Consider the following 17,273-nt stretch of genomic DNA (forward strand, 5'->3'; position numbering starts at 1 on the left):
GATTAAATCAATTATTTTTTCTTATGTGAGTTTTCCAGATAATTACTCCAAGAAACAATGATTGATAGTTTTTGAACACTTAATATTCATCATGTCCTTACGTGTAATTTCTCTGACCTGTATAGTGCCAGTCTATGGTTTGTTTTCAGTGTTGGCAGACTGTCTGATCTCCTGTAGTGCTTCATGGTCCTTGTTCTAATTGTTCATCCATGCCATGGAAGCCATGCCAGGTCCCTCCTTACACTGGAACCAGGTCAGGCATATGCAGAGTGGAACAGTAGATTTACTGTGCTGTTCCAAACTGCTGTATTCAGATGCAGAGCTGCTTGACATGGACCATCAAACAGCACATCACATGATTTGTTACTCTTTGTATTCCCTATTTCTTCCTTTTTTTTTTCCCTGGTTCTTCCCCCTTTACCACTCTCAACCCCTCCCAAACACATTTTCTTAATTACTTTTTTTTTCCTGTGGTCCTAGCTTTGCTATATCCTTGCCTAAATTTGATATTTCTGATACTGCTAAGTGAGTGACCTTGGTGGTGCACAGTATTTGACAGTTACCCTGATGCTGCTGACCTTGAGTGATTGCGCTCCCTTAGGGGCTCCAGCACCCCCTCCAGGGGTCTGTGAGGCTTAGCTCTTTCCCATATAACTCCTCTTGCACACTCATGAGATCCAAATTTCCTTCACAGAGCTGTCTAACTTTTGTCAGCTTTTCACAGCCATCTGTTTCATTCAGTAGTTATGTCATGTACAGCAGTTTGTCACATCCAGTTCAATTAGCTTAACCTCAGTCTAGGGCTGAATAAGCATCTCAGCAGGTCTGCAGCCTTAACACTCCAGTAAAGCTCAAAAATATTGATGGTCTTCAAAGCTTAAAGGAAAGTCCAGAAGTATTCTCAAAGTGTCAGATCTGTCACTACCATGTACTGGAATTTTATTCATTAGTAACAAGGTTTTAGAGATCAGATAGCTTGTTTATTTATATCTCTAATCTCTGAAAGACTACAAAAATAAAGACAGTCGCTAGAAGGTGAATGTCTCAGAATCATAGATTCATAAAATGGTTTGTGTTGGAAGGGGCCTTAAAGAACATCTAGTTCCAAACACCCTGCCATGCGCAGGGACACCTTCCACTAGACCAGGTTGCCCAAAGCCTCATCCAACTTGGCCTTAAATGCTGCCAGGGAGGGGGCAGCCACAACTTCTCTGGGCAACCTCATCCAGTGTCTCACCACCCTCACAGGAAAGAATTTCTTCCAAATATCTAACCTAAATCTACCCTCTTTCAGTTTAAAACCATTACCCATTGTCCTATCACTACAGGCCCTCGTAAAAAGTCCCTCTCCCGCTTTCCTGTAGGCCCCCTTCAGGTACTGGAAGGCTGCTAGGAGGTCTGCCCGGAGCCTTCCATTCTCCAGGCTGAAACAACTCCAACTCTTTCAGCTTGTCTTCATAGGAGATGTGCTCCAGGCCTCTGATCGTCTTCGTGGCCTTCCTCTGGACTCGCTCCAGCAGCTCCATGTCCTTCTTATGTTGGGGGCCCCAGAGCTGAACTTAGTACTCCAGGTGGGGTCTCATGAGAGCAGAGTAAAGGGGCAGAATCACCTCCCTCGACCTGCTGGCCACGTTTCTTTTGATGCAGCCCAGGACACAGTTGCCCTTTTGGGCTGCAACTGCACATTGCTGGATCATGTTGAGCTTCTCGTCAACAATCACCCCCAAGTCCTTCTCCTCGGGGCTGCTCTCAATCCATTCTCCACCCAGCCTGTATTTGTGCTTGGGTTTGCACCAACCCACATGCAGGACCTTGCACTTGGCCTTGTTGAACTTCATGTGGTTCGCACAGGCCCACGTCTCAAGCCTGTCAAGGTCCCTCTGGATGGCATCCCTTCTATCCAGTGTGTCAACCGCACCACACAGCCTGTTGTTGTTGGCAAATTTACTGAGGGCACGTGCTGAGGGGTGGACAGTTCCTCACTTTCTTACCACTTCACTCAGTAGCTTGTCTTGGATTTTATGTTCTCGAAACTGCTGCTGTAACTGCGAGTCCTATACTGGAGGCTGTGTTTTTATGCTGTATTTTTGTACCACTTGTTGAGAAGTATTGGTAGAGTTTCCTTTTTTATAGATATTAAAAAACCTTTTTTTTATATATATTATAAAAACTCAATCCCTCTGTCCATGTCGCCAACAAAGATGTTAAACAGGACCGGTCCCAATACTGACCCTTGAGGAATGCCACTCATCACTGGTGTACACTTGGACATTGAGCCATTTACTGTAACTCTTTGAGTGTGACCATCCATCAAGTCCATGTCTCTCCAATTTGGAGACGAGTATGTCATGCAGGACAGTGTGAAATGCTCTGCACAAGTCCAGGTAGATGACAACAGTCGCTCTTCTCCTATCCACCAGCGCTTTAACCCCGTTGTAGAAGGCCACCAAATTTGTCAGGCACTATTTGCCCTTCATTCGCCAGTTCCCTCAGGACCTGTGGATGCACTTCATCAGGTCCTATGGACTTGTGCACCTTCAGATTCCTTAGATGGTCTCGAACCTGATCTTCTCCTAGAGTGGGTGGTTCTTCATCCTTCCAGTCCCTGCCTTTTCCTTCTGCGACTTGGGTGGTGAGGCTAGAGCACTTGCCAGTGAAGACTGAGGCAAAGAAGTTGTTGAGTACCTCAGCCTTCTCCATGTTCCAGATAACCAGGTCTACCGTTTCCTTCTGGAGAGGCCCCACATTTTCCCTAGTCTTCCTTTTATCACTGACGTAGCTATAGAAGCATTTCTTGTTGCTCTTGACATCCATGGCCAGATTTAATTCTATCAGGGCTTTAGCTTTCCTAACTTGGTCCCTGGCTGCTCAGACAATTTCTCTGTATTCCTTCCAGGCTACCTGCCCTTGTTTCCTCACTCTGTAGGCTTCCTTCGTGTCCTAACACTGTACAATTTTACCAGCTCATATCTAATAGCAGTCACAGAAAAGGGAAATAACCGAGAAAGAAATGAGGGATTCCTTGGCTGGCACATAGAAATAATAATAAACCAAATTGTCTGAAGTTGAAGAAGAGTCCAAACAATTATTTGCAGAGAAAAAAAAGTTCAGTTCTCCTTAAAGCTTTAGAAAATCTTCTGAAATTGAGAAAAAAATCCAAAACACTGGATACAGGGCCTTAAAGGGTAGATTAGCTCGGTCCTGGGAATTACTACTGGAAATCATTGAAGATTGAGCTAGAAATATAGAGTGAATCAGATATACAGAATATGTAATAACTCTTCTAGTCATGGGCATTAATCAAGAGGTAAAATGAACAAGATAACTGGAATTAATTTGATGGTGTTCTTCAGTTCAGAGACAAAAAATAAACGTATTCGTGCTTCACTGATGCATCCTATAACATTTCAGGGCTATGTCGTATCAGTATAGATTTGATTTAAGTGGATTTCTAGCAAAAGTGGTTATGCCCTCCCATAGCGCAAAACACAGAAGTATCACTGGAAGCCTGTTATGGAAAGTAAAACACACAGATGAAGGGGCCATATGCTTCTCATGGGCTAAGAGTTAAATTTTGGAAATGACCAAATAGACACCGAAGTTTGGAAAGATGAATGCAAAAGACAGTTTGTATAGGAGACCTGAGATATAGGTGTCATCACAAGGTTTTGATAGTCTTTAGTTATAGCATTCTGTCTCTATTCATTATTATTTGTACTCCTCCTTCCAGTTTTCTAATCCAGCTAATCCCTCCTCATATCTAATAAAGTGTCTCTTAGAGAATTTTTAAAAAAGAGAGACATAACTTCTAGGATGCTGTATATAGTGATAGACCAGCCAACGAGTAGAGGTGCTGTGCTGGACCTTGTTCTCACCAACAAGTAGGGGCTGGTGAGGGATGTGAAGGTCAAGGGCAGTCTTGGCTGCAGTGACCATGAAATGGTGGAGTTCAAGATTCTTTGGGCAGTGAGGAGGATGCACAGCAAGCTCACTCTTCAGGGACTTCCTTGGTAGAATACCATTGGATAAAGCTCTGGAGGGAAGAGGGGCTCAAGAAAGCTGGTTAATATTCAAGGACCACCTCAGAATCACAGAATCACAGAATCAAAGAATCAACCAGGTTGGAAGAGACCTCAGGGATCATAGAGTCCAACCGTTGCCCTGACAACACCATGTCAACTAGACCATGGCACTAAGTGCCATGTCCAGTCTTTTCTTAAACACATACAGAGGTGGTGACTCCACCACCTCCCTGGGCAGACTGTTCCAATGTCTAATAACCCTTTCTGAAAAGAAATGCTTCCTAACGTCCAACCTGAACCTCCCCTGGCGAAGCTTGAGGCTATGTCCTCTTGTCCTATCGTTAGTTGTCTGGGAGAAGAGGCTGACTCCCACTTCACTACAGCTTCCCTTCAGGTAGTTGTAGACTGCAATAAGGTCACCTCGGAGCCTCCTCTTCTCCAGGCTAAACAACCCCAGCTCCCTCAGCCATTCCTCATAGGTCAGACCCTCCACACCCTTCACCAGCTTGGTCGCCCTCCTCTGGACTCTCTCCAACACCTCAACATCTTTCTTGAAGTGCGGGGCCCAGAACTGGACACAGTACTCAAGGTGCAGCCTCACCAGTGCCGAGTACAGAGGGACGATCACTTCCCTAGACCGGCTGGCTACACTATTCTTAATAGAGGCCAGGCTGCCATTGGCCTTCTTGGCCACCTGGGCACACTGCTGGCTCATGTTTAGCTGGCTGTCGATCAGCACCCCCAGGTCTCTTTCCGCTAGGCCGCTTTCTAACCACTCTTTCCCCAGCCTGTAGCGCTGCATGGGGTTGTTGTGGCCAAAGTGTAAGACCCGGCACTTGTTCTTGTTGAACCTCATGCCGTTGGTCTCGGCCCATCTATCTAACCTGTCCAGATCCCTCTGTAGGGCCTTCCTACCCTCCAGCAGATCGACACTCCCATCCAGCTTGGTGTCATCTGCAAATTTACTGAGGGTGCACTCAATCCCTACATCTAGATCATCAATAAAGATATTGAACAGCACCAGCCCTAGAACTGAGCCCTGGGGAACACCGCTAGTGACCGGCCGCCAGTTGGACTTTGCCCCATTCACCACCACTCTCTGGGCTTGGCCATTCAGCCAGTTTTTAACCCATCAAAGAGTCCACCCATCCAAGCCCCGGGCATCATTACAGAAACCCATTGCATATTTATGCAGATGCAAGAGTATTGCTTCTAGCTAGATAAGGATCTGTGAGGGTTTGTAAGATACGCCCTTGAATATTACATTAAACTGACTGGCAGTTACTACTGCCTCAGAGTGTAAGTATCTCCCTCTCAGCTAAGACAATGTAAGTGAAAGGAATTCAAACCACTGTATTTTAACCTTACATGTAAACAGTCTGGGAATACTTATTATCTCTCAGTTAAAAAGAGCACAACTTACATTCAGGAGTCATAACAAACAGCAATAAGACAAGAAGACAATAAGTGAGAACACAATGATTTTTCACGCAGAAAAAGGAGGCTGAGGGGTGACCTCATTGCTCTCCACAGCTTCCTGAGCACGGAAGTGGAGAGAAAGGTGCTGATCTCTTCTCCCTGGTATCCAGTGTCAGGAAGCATGGGAATGGTTCAAAGCTGCAGCAGGGGATGTTCAGACTTGATATTAGGAAACATTTCTTTACCGAGAGGGTGGTCAAACACTGGAACAGGCTTCCTAGAGAGGTGATTAATGCTCCAAGCCTGTCACTGTTTTAGAGGCATTTGGACAATGCCCTTAAAATATATACTTTTAAATTTTTGTCAGGACTAGAAGACTGTTGTAGGTCTCTTTCAACTGAACTATTCTATTCTATTCTATTCTATTCTATTCTATTCTATTCTATTCTATTCTATTCTATTCTATTCTATTCTAAATATTTCTAAAGAATTATCTAAATACCTTCAGAAAGCAAGCTGGAAGTACTAGAGCTAGTAACTCCTATTAGCCCTTCTTTTTCTGTAAATCTACTAGAAGCCACTTGCCCTGAATTCACTGCAGAGATTAAGAACAATTTTCACAACTTTATTTTTTCACAACCTTCCCTTTTGTAATTAACATGCTGTATGCGTGCTAGTTTTCTAACATAGAAACTATATCCAACTATATTACTTTTGATTTTAATGAATTATAGACAAATCAATGAATGCACAGAATCAGAAAATCACAGAATCAATCAGGTTGGAAGAGACCTCTGCGATCATAGAGTCCAACCGTTGCCCTGACACCACCACGTCAACTAGACCATGGCACTAAGTGCCATGTCCAGTCTTTTCTTAAACACATCCAGAGATGGTGACTCCACCACCTCCCTGGGCAACCCCTTCTAATGTCTAATAACCCTTTCTGAAAAGAAATTCTTCCTAATGTCCAAAATGAACCTCCCCTGGCGAAGCTTGAGGCTATATCCTCTTGTCCTATCGCTAGTTGCCTGGGAGAAGAGGCTGACTCCCACTCCACTACAACCTCCTTTCAGGTAGTTGTAGACTGCAATAAGGTCACCTCTGAGCCTCCTCTTCTCCAGGCTAAACAACCCCAGCTCCCTCAGCCATTCCTCATAGGTCAGACCCTCCACACCCTTCACCAGCTTGGTCGCCCTCCTCTGGACTCTCTCCAACACCTCAACATCTTTCTTGTAGTGCAGGGCCCAGAACTGGACACAGTATTCAAGGTGCGGCCTCACCAGTGCCGAGTACAGAGGGACGATCACTTCCCTAGACCGGCTGGCTACACTATTCTTAATAGAGGCCAGGCTGCCATTGGCCTTCTTGGCCACCTGGGCACACTGCTGGCTCATGTTTAGCCGGCTGTCAATCAGCACCCTCAGGTCTCTTTCCGAGATTCTGAATTATAGCAATTTTGCAGGAGTAAAGAATTCTAATTAGTGCTCACATTTAGGGGCTTTTTCCTTACTTTGACAAATACTCTGTATAGACAGGCTTGTTGAAGAAAAAAGAAAGGCTTCTATAGAGGTGGATGGGAGTTTGTAAAGTATTTTCATACTACTAAATTACTAATAGCATACTGAAAACTTCAAAATCTCCATTTTGAAGCGGGACTTGAAATTTTTCCGAAAACCATGAACTCAGGATTCTCTGTTATTAACATAATCCTAATGAAGGTAAGTGCCTTTGCTAACAAGCAGTTTTGATGGTTATATTAATCCCTTAACTGTAAACATAAAATCTTCCTCATTGACTAACTACTTCTACAAAACATTTCACTACAAGTTATGTTAGTGATAATGTGAAAAAAATGGGCACAATTCATCTATCAGTTTTAGGCATCAGATACAGGACAACACAAAAAATAAAAAAAGTTATTATCCTCTAGTGCCTCCCAGATGGGTCTAAAATGGACTGTAGCTATGTTCAGAGTATATTTCAGCAACCTTAAGGAAGCACCAAGGTATCAGTTAAAAGTGCCAAGACATCAGTGAGAAAGAGAAAAATAGGCCATTGAGAGATAAAAACATTTTAACCAGAAGAACTGGAGCCAAGCTTTTAATTTTGTTTCATTTTGCTACTCTAGGCAGTTATCTGTTTTGATCTGGCCCTAGGAACAAACTGAACAAAGAGAATTTCACCAGAAAAAAGTACAATATCACTTCCCAGCACCCCTTGGTTAGAAAGTTTTGGCAAAAATATTGATATCTTCCAAATTTCTTAATCCTAACTAACTGGTGAGGATACATTGTGCTGTACTAAGATGTCAAACTAGCAAAGGCAATATGTCAGAGATGTTGACTAGCAAGTACAAAAAGGTAAAATAATTTGGAAATGGGAAGAAATTGTTTCCAAATAACATGCACAGTAAAGACAGAGTACATGTATCTAAATGTCTAAGTCAATGGAATTTTTTGGGAAAAGTGACTGGTAACTGGTAGCAGAATCAAAGAATCATAGAATCATATAGATTGGAAAAGACCTTTAAGATCAAGTCCAACCGCTAACCTAACACTGCCAAGTCCACCACTAAACTGTGTACCTAACTGCCATGTCTACATGTCTTTTAAATACCTCCAGGGATGGTGACTCAAACACTTCCCTTGGGCAGCCTCTTCCAGTGCTTGATAATCCTTTCCGTGAAGAAATTTTTTTTAATATCCAATCTAAACATCCTCTGGCACAACTTGAGCCCATTTCCTCTCACCCTATCACTTGTTACTTGGGAAAAGAGACTAACACCTTCCTCGTTACAACCTCCTTTCAGGTAGTTGTTGAGAGTGTTGAGGTCTCCCCTCAGCCTCCTTTTCACCAGGCTAAACAACCACAGTTCCCTCAGCCACTCCTCATAAGGCTTGTGTTCTAGACCCTTTGCCAGCTTCATTGTCCTTCTTTGGACTTGCTCCAGCACCTCAATGTCTTTCTTGTAGTGAGGGGCCCAAAACAGAACACAGTGTTTGTGGTGCAGCCTCATCAGTGCCAAGTACAGGGGGACAATCACTTCCCTTGTCCATCTGGCCACACTACTCATACAATCCAGGATGCTGTTGGCCTTCTTAACCACCTGGACACACTGCCAGCTCATATTCAGCCATTTTGTAAATCCTTCGAGCATTTATCTGAAGAAAGCATGACTCTCAGAAAACGCTGGTTAAATAATTCTGTGGTTAAGTGGGTTTCTGTTCATACTGTAGGCTTATTGCTTGACCTTGAGTGAGTCACTTAGCATCTCTTGTCTTCATCTCCAGTCTGTAAATTGACCAGTATTTTTTTTTCCATTCTAAATTCCTTAGTGCAAGGACATTCTTTCATTGCATTTTTCTATATCTAAGAGCATGGAGGTTCTTAGTCTTAGTTACGTATCCTGAATGCTGACATATGGCAGCAATGATATGTGAAACCTTTCATTCTGACTTGAAACAGATCTGAGAATGACCTCATCAAGTCAGGCCTTTATTTAATTATCCCTCTAGATCACTAAATTATTACCAATAAGTGTTATTACATATATGATCACGGGAACAGAAATTATATTTGAGTTCAGTGTGTTGGCTGCATTGAATAAATCTTACATTTGTAGGAAAATGCTGGTGAACCACAGAAATGTGTTGGAGACCTCAGGAAAGTAACTTATTTTTTCTTGAAATCTGTGAAGTATGAAACTAGCTGCATTTATTCTTCTAAAGGGAATCCTCTTTAATAAATACAGGATTACTAGGATGTAATTTGTGATTGTATTAACATGATTACATCATTCAGAATCCCAGTAGACCCTCTAGATACATTATTAGGGATGTCAGTAGACAGGAGTGTATGGATTAAAAGGTTCTAAACTAATCACACACTTATTAGTTGAGGAGAAGGAACACGCCTCCACAAAATCCAATGTGAATCAAAGTGAAGACATTTATTAAGCATAAGCTGTCCCTTTTATACATTTTGTACTTTCCCTGGCTGTAAGCATGTGCATTGCTATTCGTTAATATTACTAAACATACTCTTCTTTGATGTGTTGATTGGTCACTGCTCTGCCACTGGTCCTTCCTTAATTGGCTCCATCAGTTCTTGTTTCTTCTCCTCCGTGTTCGGCTCCCACCGGCTACTCCCTCAATTCTTGTTTGCTCAGCTGCTGTTTTTCCTCATCTCTCGAAGGTCGGCTTGTTGACACTAGCTACATGAATCTTCTCACGCAGCTAGGCCTTCACTCCATACTCTCATACTTCTGGCTCATTACATGACCATTCTGCTCCAAAAACCCCTCTACAATTCCCCCTTTCTTTTCTTGAGCCAGAAAGGCCGTGTTTATTGTCCGCTGCAGGGCCCTTTGCAAGCAGGAGAATAAACACGGTAATACAAGGATGATAATACAAATCACAAACAATCCCATCAATAGCATTTTAATCAATCCGACCAGCCACCCTCCAATTCCCAAATTACCCAACCAGTCATCCAGGAACCCATGCTGTTCCCGTATTTTCTGTGTGGCATCCATGAGCTCTTTGATCTGTTTATGAATTGACCTGGAATGATCGTTCAGATCCATGCAACACATCCCATCAAACTCCTGACATCCGTGACCGTGCACTAATAATAAAAAATCTATAGCAGCTCTATTTTGTAAGGTAGCATGTCGGATACTATCTACATCATTGGCTAATGTTCCTAAAATTCTAGAAGTTTGATCAGCTCTTTTTGCAATCCAGCAAGCTAAATTTCGCAATTGTGTTAGTCCTTGTGCAGCAGCCACACCCAGTGCAAAAATAGAAGAAAGAACTACTTTGGTCCTAGACCATAGTTCTACCTCATCTTTACATTCTTTCCCTAAGGTAGTGACACTTCTTTTAATCTTGTGTAGGTTAGTGTGATTTAATATGACCTTTCGTGTAGGCATTAGTAAGCTTAATTTACCTATGGTACACGGACCTCCCAGTTTTTTACTGGGCAGCCCTGGCCAAGCCCTATCTCCACAAATTAGGAATAAACCTTCTGGTAATTTTCTAGGCATGGCCAAATCCGGTGCTGGCTCTGTTCGACTACGCCCTACGTTTGCACACCAGATAGATTCATTTTGCCACAATGGATTACTGGGTGTGACATTTTGTAATCTCCTTATGTCGTTCTGATAAATGTTTGATCCCTCTGTGTAATTGAAAAACACACAAGATTCTGCCTCTAAAGTTCCTAGGATGTCAAGTTCTTGGGGCTCTAAGGGACTGACAGGCAAGCTATCGTCCCATAAATCCCAATGTTCGCCACATTTCATTGCATTCTCACAGAGGCTCTGTTTCAGCACATTCAACCCTGCCACTATCTCCTTACTTTCAGATCTGTTTAAGGGGACCCCCACTAGAAATGTATGAAAGGGTTGTTCAGGCTGAGCTAAGGAGGCACAAAACTGCGTCTGGTTCAAGCTCCGCATCAGAGTCACCCAAACGTTGTGACTCCCCTTCCATGGTGTAGATGGAAGGACTATCGGTTGATGACCTTTTGTCAGGTCCAGGATCCAAAGCAGGCTTAACACAGAAAAAACAACCCCTTGCTTTATCATGACTGCGCCTTTTGCTCCCTTTTCTATACCTCCCACGCAAACCTTTTTTCACACTTCCCGCAGTCAGGGCACTGGATCTCTCGAGAGGTCAGTGTTCCGAGGCAGATCCTGAGTTGGCTCCTGTAGTTCAGGTTGTTTTTGTAGCCACGGCTTCACCCACTTAGCTGGTACCCATTTGGCTCCTGTATCTGTAACGACACATGCATACCCTCGACCCAACGTTATTAATTTCATTGGACCTTCCCACACACCAGTCACCCCATTTTTTACCATCACTTTGGCTTGTTCCTGTTCTTTCTGAAAAGCCTCCATACCTCCCTTTAACCCTGCACCATGTTTTACTGCTGGAGGTACAGAGTAGTCCTGTGGCAAGCGTAAAAAGTTTAGTACATAAAGCGCTTTACACAACCTGTCAGGAGGAGATAGCCCTGGCTCTCCCCCTTTTTGTTTTTGTAAAAGGTGTTTCAGAGTTTGATTCATGCGCTCCACAATAGCTTGTCCCGTTGGTGAATGTGGGACACCTGTTATATGTGTTATACCCCACAGTTGGAAAAAGTCCTGTGTGGCGCGTGCCACATAGCCTGGGCCATTGTCCGTTTTAATCATCTGTGGAATGCCCAGGGCCGCAATAGCAGAACGCATGTGTCGTTGAACGTGTTTGCTGGATTCGCCTGTTTGTGCTGTAGCCCAGGTAGCAAGGGAGAAACAGTCAACACTCACGTGGACATATTTCAGCCGTCCAAATTCGGGGATGTGTGTTACATCCATTTGCCATATCTCCAACGGTCCAGTACCGCGGGGGTTGACACCAGGTGCTAAACCACCCCCAAGATGTTGACAGTCTGGACAGGACTGGACTATCCCACGTGCATCTGCACTGCGTAGCCCAAACTGACGCCGCAGTACCTTAGCAGATTGATGGAAAAAGGCATGAGATCGTTGTGCTTGAGCGAAGCGATCAATTGAAGGCGCAGCCCAGGCAGGTGCGACAAGTTTGTCTGCCCGAGCATTGCCTTCAGCTAAGCCTTCCAGGAGTCCTGTGTGACTACGGATATGTGTGATGAAATATGGATGCAGTCGCTCTGTCAGCAAAAGCCATAATTCATGAAAAAGTTGGTATAGTTGTTCATTAGCTATCTCTTTGAGCAGAGCACGCTCCATCCTCTGGACAATCCCTACGACATATAAAGAGTCACATACCACATTAACAGGTGCTGTGTTCCATCGCCTGAAGACCTCCACCACAGCTCGCAATTCTAATTGTTGTGTAGACCCTTGAATGTCAGATAAAATTACATCATGCCACTTCCCATTGTCTAACCATGTTAGTGCTGCTTTTTGAGCTTTGCCTCCAGCATCTGTAAAAACGGTGACACCACTGACCGGACGTTCTGACCTTTTTGGTAATTCTTCCCATTGACCCAATTGCAGCACGGAGAAGTATTTGTGAGGGGGTAGATGTACCTTCAACTCGCCCCTATAATCCAATAACGCAACTTGTAATGGTATGGAATTTTGTAATGCCCATTGTAGATACTCTGCAACCAGTGGAATAACCAAAAAAGCAGGTTCGACGCCTGCTATCTCTACAACCCTCTGCCTTCCTTTCATTACAAGTTGTGCTATGGCCTCTACTTTCGTAGTGATGGTACGTTTTGGTTGCATAGGCAAAAAGATCCATTCCAGCACATGTAGAGGATCCTTGTCAGTCACCCACTGCATAATTAATGCCAGGGGGTGGCGATCGTGATTGATAACCAATACTCCAATACTGTAATCTGGGTCCCAACGGTGAGTGTATGCCATAGCTATTTTGGTACTCAGGTGTTTCAATGCCTGCTCAGCTTCCTGTGTCAATGTGCGGGGGGCATCTGCACCGCCTCCTCCCTTTAGCAATTGCATCAAAGGTGCCAATTCAGCATTGGTGAGACCACACAGGGTTCGCACCCAATTGAGGTCTCCCAACAGTTTTTGTACATCATTTAAAGTACTGATATTCACACGAATTTCTAGTTTTTGGGGTCTAACAGTTGTTTTGGTAATTTCCCACCCAAGGTACTTCCAGTTTTCCTCCTGTTGTACCTTTTCTGGAGCTATTTGCAATCCACCTTTTGCTAGTTCAGTCTGCAGTGTATGAATCAATTGTTTTTTATCCAATTGTTTCCCTGCTATTAGAATGTCATCCATATAATGGTATATAATCAAATTTGGAAAATTCCTTCGCACAGGAGCAAGTGCCCAGGCCACATACATTTGACACATTGTCGGTGAATTTTTCATTCCCTGTGGTAACACAACCCAATGATAGCGTTTCATAGGTGCAGCTTTGTTCACTGATGGCACCGAAAAAGCAAATTTCTGATAGTCATCAGGGTGCAAAGGGATGGTGAAGAAACAATCTTTTAAGTCAATGATTAAAATGTCCCAGTCTTTAGGGATCATATTGGGGGATGGGAGCCCTGGTTGTAGGGTTCCCATATCATCCATGACCTCATTGATTTTTCGAAGGTCATGTAACAAACGCCATTTGCCACTTTTTTTCGGAATAGTAAATATTGGGGTGTTCCATGGGCTTGTTGTGGGCTCAATATGACCTTTTTCCAGTTGCTCCTGTACCAAGCTTTCGAGGTGGGCGATTTTTTCTGCAGACAGCGGCCATTGATCAACCCAAACTGGGGTTTCTGTTTTCCAGGTTAGTTTTAGGATTGGTCGCCCTTCATCAATGGCCGCCTCTAAAAACCCTCACTGTTAGTTACCAAGCGTGCCCCTAATTGACTTAATGCATCTCTCCCCAGTAAACAAATGGGGACAGGCATCACATATGGTCTTACTGTACAGGTACTCCCATCCTGCAATTTGCAACAAATCACATTTGTACTGATTTTAGTGGTCTGTATTCCCCCGACCCCCAAAATGGGCGTAGGGGGGATCTCCAATGGCCACGAATGAGGCCACGCTGCTTGACTGATTATTGTAACGTCTGCTCCAGTATCAATCAGCATAATTACCACGCAAGTTTTCCCACCAGGTTCTTTTAGTGTTACCCGTTCTGTTGGTTTTGCCTTGCTGATATCCATTGCCAGATAAATGTCAGCCTGGCCTGTTGATCCAAAACCCCCAGCCCCTCTTATCTGATTCCCAGCTGTGGGCACAGCTGATTTAAAGGGGACCAGTTGTCCAATTTTTTCTCCTTTGGGTATATGAATTGGTGGCAGGGGGGTCCATACCATAATAGATATGACCCCTGTAAAATCGGCATCGATTATACCGGGTAAAACGAAAAGACCTTTTCGGGTCGTAGAGGATCGCCCGATAAGTAAGGCACTCAACCCGTGACCCAGTGGGCCTTTCATATCGGTGGGTATACATTGCACTTGCGGGTCTATCAGAGTCACCTCTACTGCTGTGGCAATGTCGACCCCAGCACTCCCTCTTGTGGCGGCGGCGACGCCATCCAGGCAGCCCGGGTGGAAGACCTGTTTTGTGTCATCGCGCTGGGTCTCCTCGCGCTCGCCCCCCCGTTTCCCAGCCGAGTTCCCTGCTTAGTGAATCTAGATCGGCATTCATCTGCACGGTGACCGTATTTCCGGCAGCGATTGCAGGTCCCTGCAAACTCGTGACTTTTTACTCGGCATTGAGCCTTAAGGTGTCCCGGTTTGCCACAGTTGTAACATTTTGGTCCCTGATCGCCTCTCCCTGATCGTACTAGAGGTTTCACCGCAGCCGCAAAGGCTGACGCCATGTATCCTGCTGTTTCTTCCGTTGTTCCTACGCGCTCACACGCATCCATCATTTCTGCCAGGCTAGAATTTTTGGGTAATGTCTGTAAAATGCGCTTACAAGTAGGATTAGCATTGTCGACTGCCAACGACATTAGCAACGCCTCTCGAGCTACATCGGTCAGCGATGCCCTTTCCAATGCTTCACGCAATCTTTCTAAAAATGTCATATAAGGCTCAGATGGACCTTGCCTTATTTTTGTATAGGCAGGAATTACTTTCCCATCTTCTGGGAGGGTTTTAAAAGCCTCTCGGGCTAAGGTGGCAGTAAGTGCCAAGGCTTCTGGTCTAAGTCGTGCCTGTCGTTGTGGATCACTAAACTGCCCTTCTCCCACCAGTTGGTCAAATGTTATCCCTAAAAGAGGATCATTATCTCCCCTCCCCAGGTTTTCCACCGCTGCAGCCTGTGCTGCGTCATGCCACCTCGTCCGCCACAAGAGTCCCTGCATCGGGGTTAAAATCATCGCCATCAATTGCTTAAAATCAAAAGGTGTTAAAAGCATAGACATAAAGATACTATTTATAAATGCTTGGGTATAAGGTGCATGCAACCCATTTTGTTGTACCGCTTTCCGTGCCTCCTTAACAATCTCCCACTGTAATCCTACCCAGTGCGGTGGTTCTCTCCGATTTCCCAAAATAACTGGGAAAGCTGTGGGCAGAATCTCCCCCTCCACTAGCGCATTCCGTATAACTCCTCGCCACCGTAATCGCGGATCGTCTCTTCCCCCGTCCCCCATGACAGAGTGCATACCAACATTCCCATCCATATTTCTCATGCGGCTAGTCCCAGCCGCCTCAGCACCCCCCCCGGCCCCCCTGGCCCCCCCGCGTAGGCGTTCCCTTTCTTCTTCTCTCCTCTGCTCCTCCTTATGCTGTCGCTCAGTTAAGGTCGTCTGTCTTTCCAGGTCTTGTAATTTTGCTAACAATTTTTCCGCCCAAGCCACCGGATCCTTAAATTTCCCTGGACCGCCGGCAGGCGATGGGGGAGACGACGGGGGCAGAGGGGGATATTCGTATTCGGCGCGATTTGCGAGATTGGCGGCTCGCGGAGGCTTGAAGGGTGGGGGGGTGGGCTCGGGCTGATGCTCATCAACCTCCATTTCCTCCGGTTTAGGGGGCTCCCCTGTTGGTTTAGGGGGTATTTCAATTTTCTCCTGCTCTTCTGGTGGTGCGGAGGGGTTTGAAAAAACCGGTATTGGCGGCTGACCAAAAACACGAAGACCTCTCGCCCCAGGGTTAACCTCTGTTGGACGCAGAGCCGTAAAAGCCCCTGCTGCAACAGCCCTCTCTGCTTTCATTTCTTGAAGAGCAGTAAGAACAGCCCTCCATGCAGTTGCCAGTTCTATTGCCTCCTTTTCCCCACTGCTTATTGCTTCCCATAAACCCTTTCCAATATCTTCCCAAGTGTCCACCTTAAAAGCGCTCTGGGGGTCCGAAGGGAACCCATGCTCTCGACACCAAACTAACAGTCTCCGGAGCAAATGCTCATCATATTTCACTCCTCTCTTAGAGAGGATATGTAGGAGAAGCCTTACTATCGCACTTTCTTCTTTAGAAATATTTTGGCCCATCTCCTTTTTCCCCCGGCTGCTCACCTCACTAAGTGTCCCGTTGCAACGTTCTTTTCTTTTCTTGCGAGTCGTCCTCCGTCTCGCCCCGGTCTTCAGACCTGCTGAGCCGTACTCCAGCCGGTGTACCTCCTTCTGGGCTATTCCCCGAACTTGCCGTCGATCAGCGTCTCATCAGGGTCACCATCTGAGGAGAAGGAACACGCCTCCACAAAATCCAATGTGAATCAAAGTGAAGACATTTATTAAGCATAAGCTGTCCCTTTTATACATTTTGTACTTTCCCTGGCTGTAAGCATGTGCATTGCTATTCGTTAATATTACTAAACATACTCTTCTTTGATGTGTTGATTGGTCACTGCTCTGCCACTGGTCCTTCCTTAATTGGCTCCATCAGTTCTTGTTTCTTCTCCTCCGTGTTCGGCTCCCACCGGCTACTCCCTCAATTCTTGTTTGCTCAGCTGCTGTTTTTCCTCATCTCTCGAAGGTCGGCTTGTTGACACTAGCTACATGAATCTTCTCACGCAGCTAGGCCTTCACTCCATACTCTCATACTTCTGGCTCATTACATGACCATTCTGCTCCAAAAACCCCTCTACAATTAGTTATGGTCAAATTCCTGCTAACCCCCAGATGAGGGAGAAAACAAACCAAAAATAATTACTAGACTTGTGCACCCAGGGGAAGATGTCTGTACTAGAAAAAGTAGCATAAAATAGCTCTCATGCCTATAATTACTTTTTCCATTATGTCATTTTGAATTATTACAGAAAAATAATAATAGTAGCATAGTAACATGAGGTGCTGATGGGCTACAATAATATAAAAATGAGTATCAAGACAGCAACTGCAGAATATGTTACCTTGTGATTTAATCCTTACAGTTAGT

General features: G+C 44.8%; 1 protein-coding gene across 2 annotated transcripts; it reads right to left on the reverse strand.

Moving 5' to 3' along the window:
• Positions 1-9,441: 9,441 nt before the first annotated feature.
• Positions 9,442-16,540, reverse strand: LOC137661286 (uncharacterized). 2 transcript variants are annotated; one of them, XM_068396782.1, is made up of 2 exons: positions 16,412-16,540; positions 9,442-11,222 (listed from the first exon to the last, which is right to left on the reverse strand). In XM_068396782.1, exon 2 carries the CDS (start codon positions 11,032-11,034, stop codon positions 9,688-9,690), a length of 1,347 nt encoding a protein of 448 aa, XP_068252883.1. In that variant the 5' UTR covers positions 11,035-11,222; positions 16,412-16,540; the 3' UTR covers positions 9,442-9,687. The 2 variants fall into 2 exon arrangements, with proteins under 2 accessions (XP_068252883.1, XP_068252884.1); XM_068396783.1 differs by lacking the exon at positions 16,412-16,540 and adding an exon at positions 11,755-11,808.
• Positions 16,541-17,273: the final 733 nt, after the last annotated feature.

The sequence above is a fragment of the Nyctibius grandis genome, chromosome 3, assembly GCF_013368605.1.
Source record: "Nyctibius grandis isolate bNycGra1 chromosome 3, bNycGra1.pri, whole genome shotgun sequence".
In the NCBI taxonomy this organism is placed as follows: domain Eukaryota; kingdom Metazoa; phylum Chordata; class Aves; order Nyctibiiformes; family Nyctibiidae; genus Nyctibius; species Nyctibius grandis.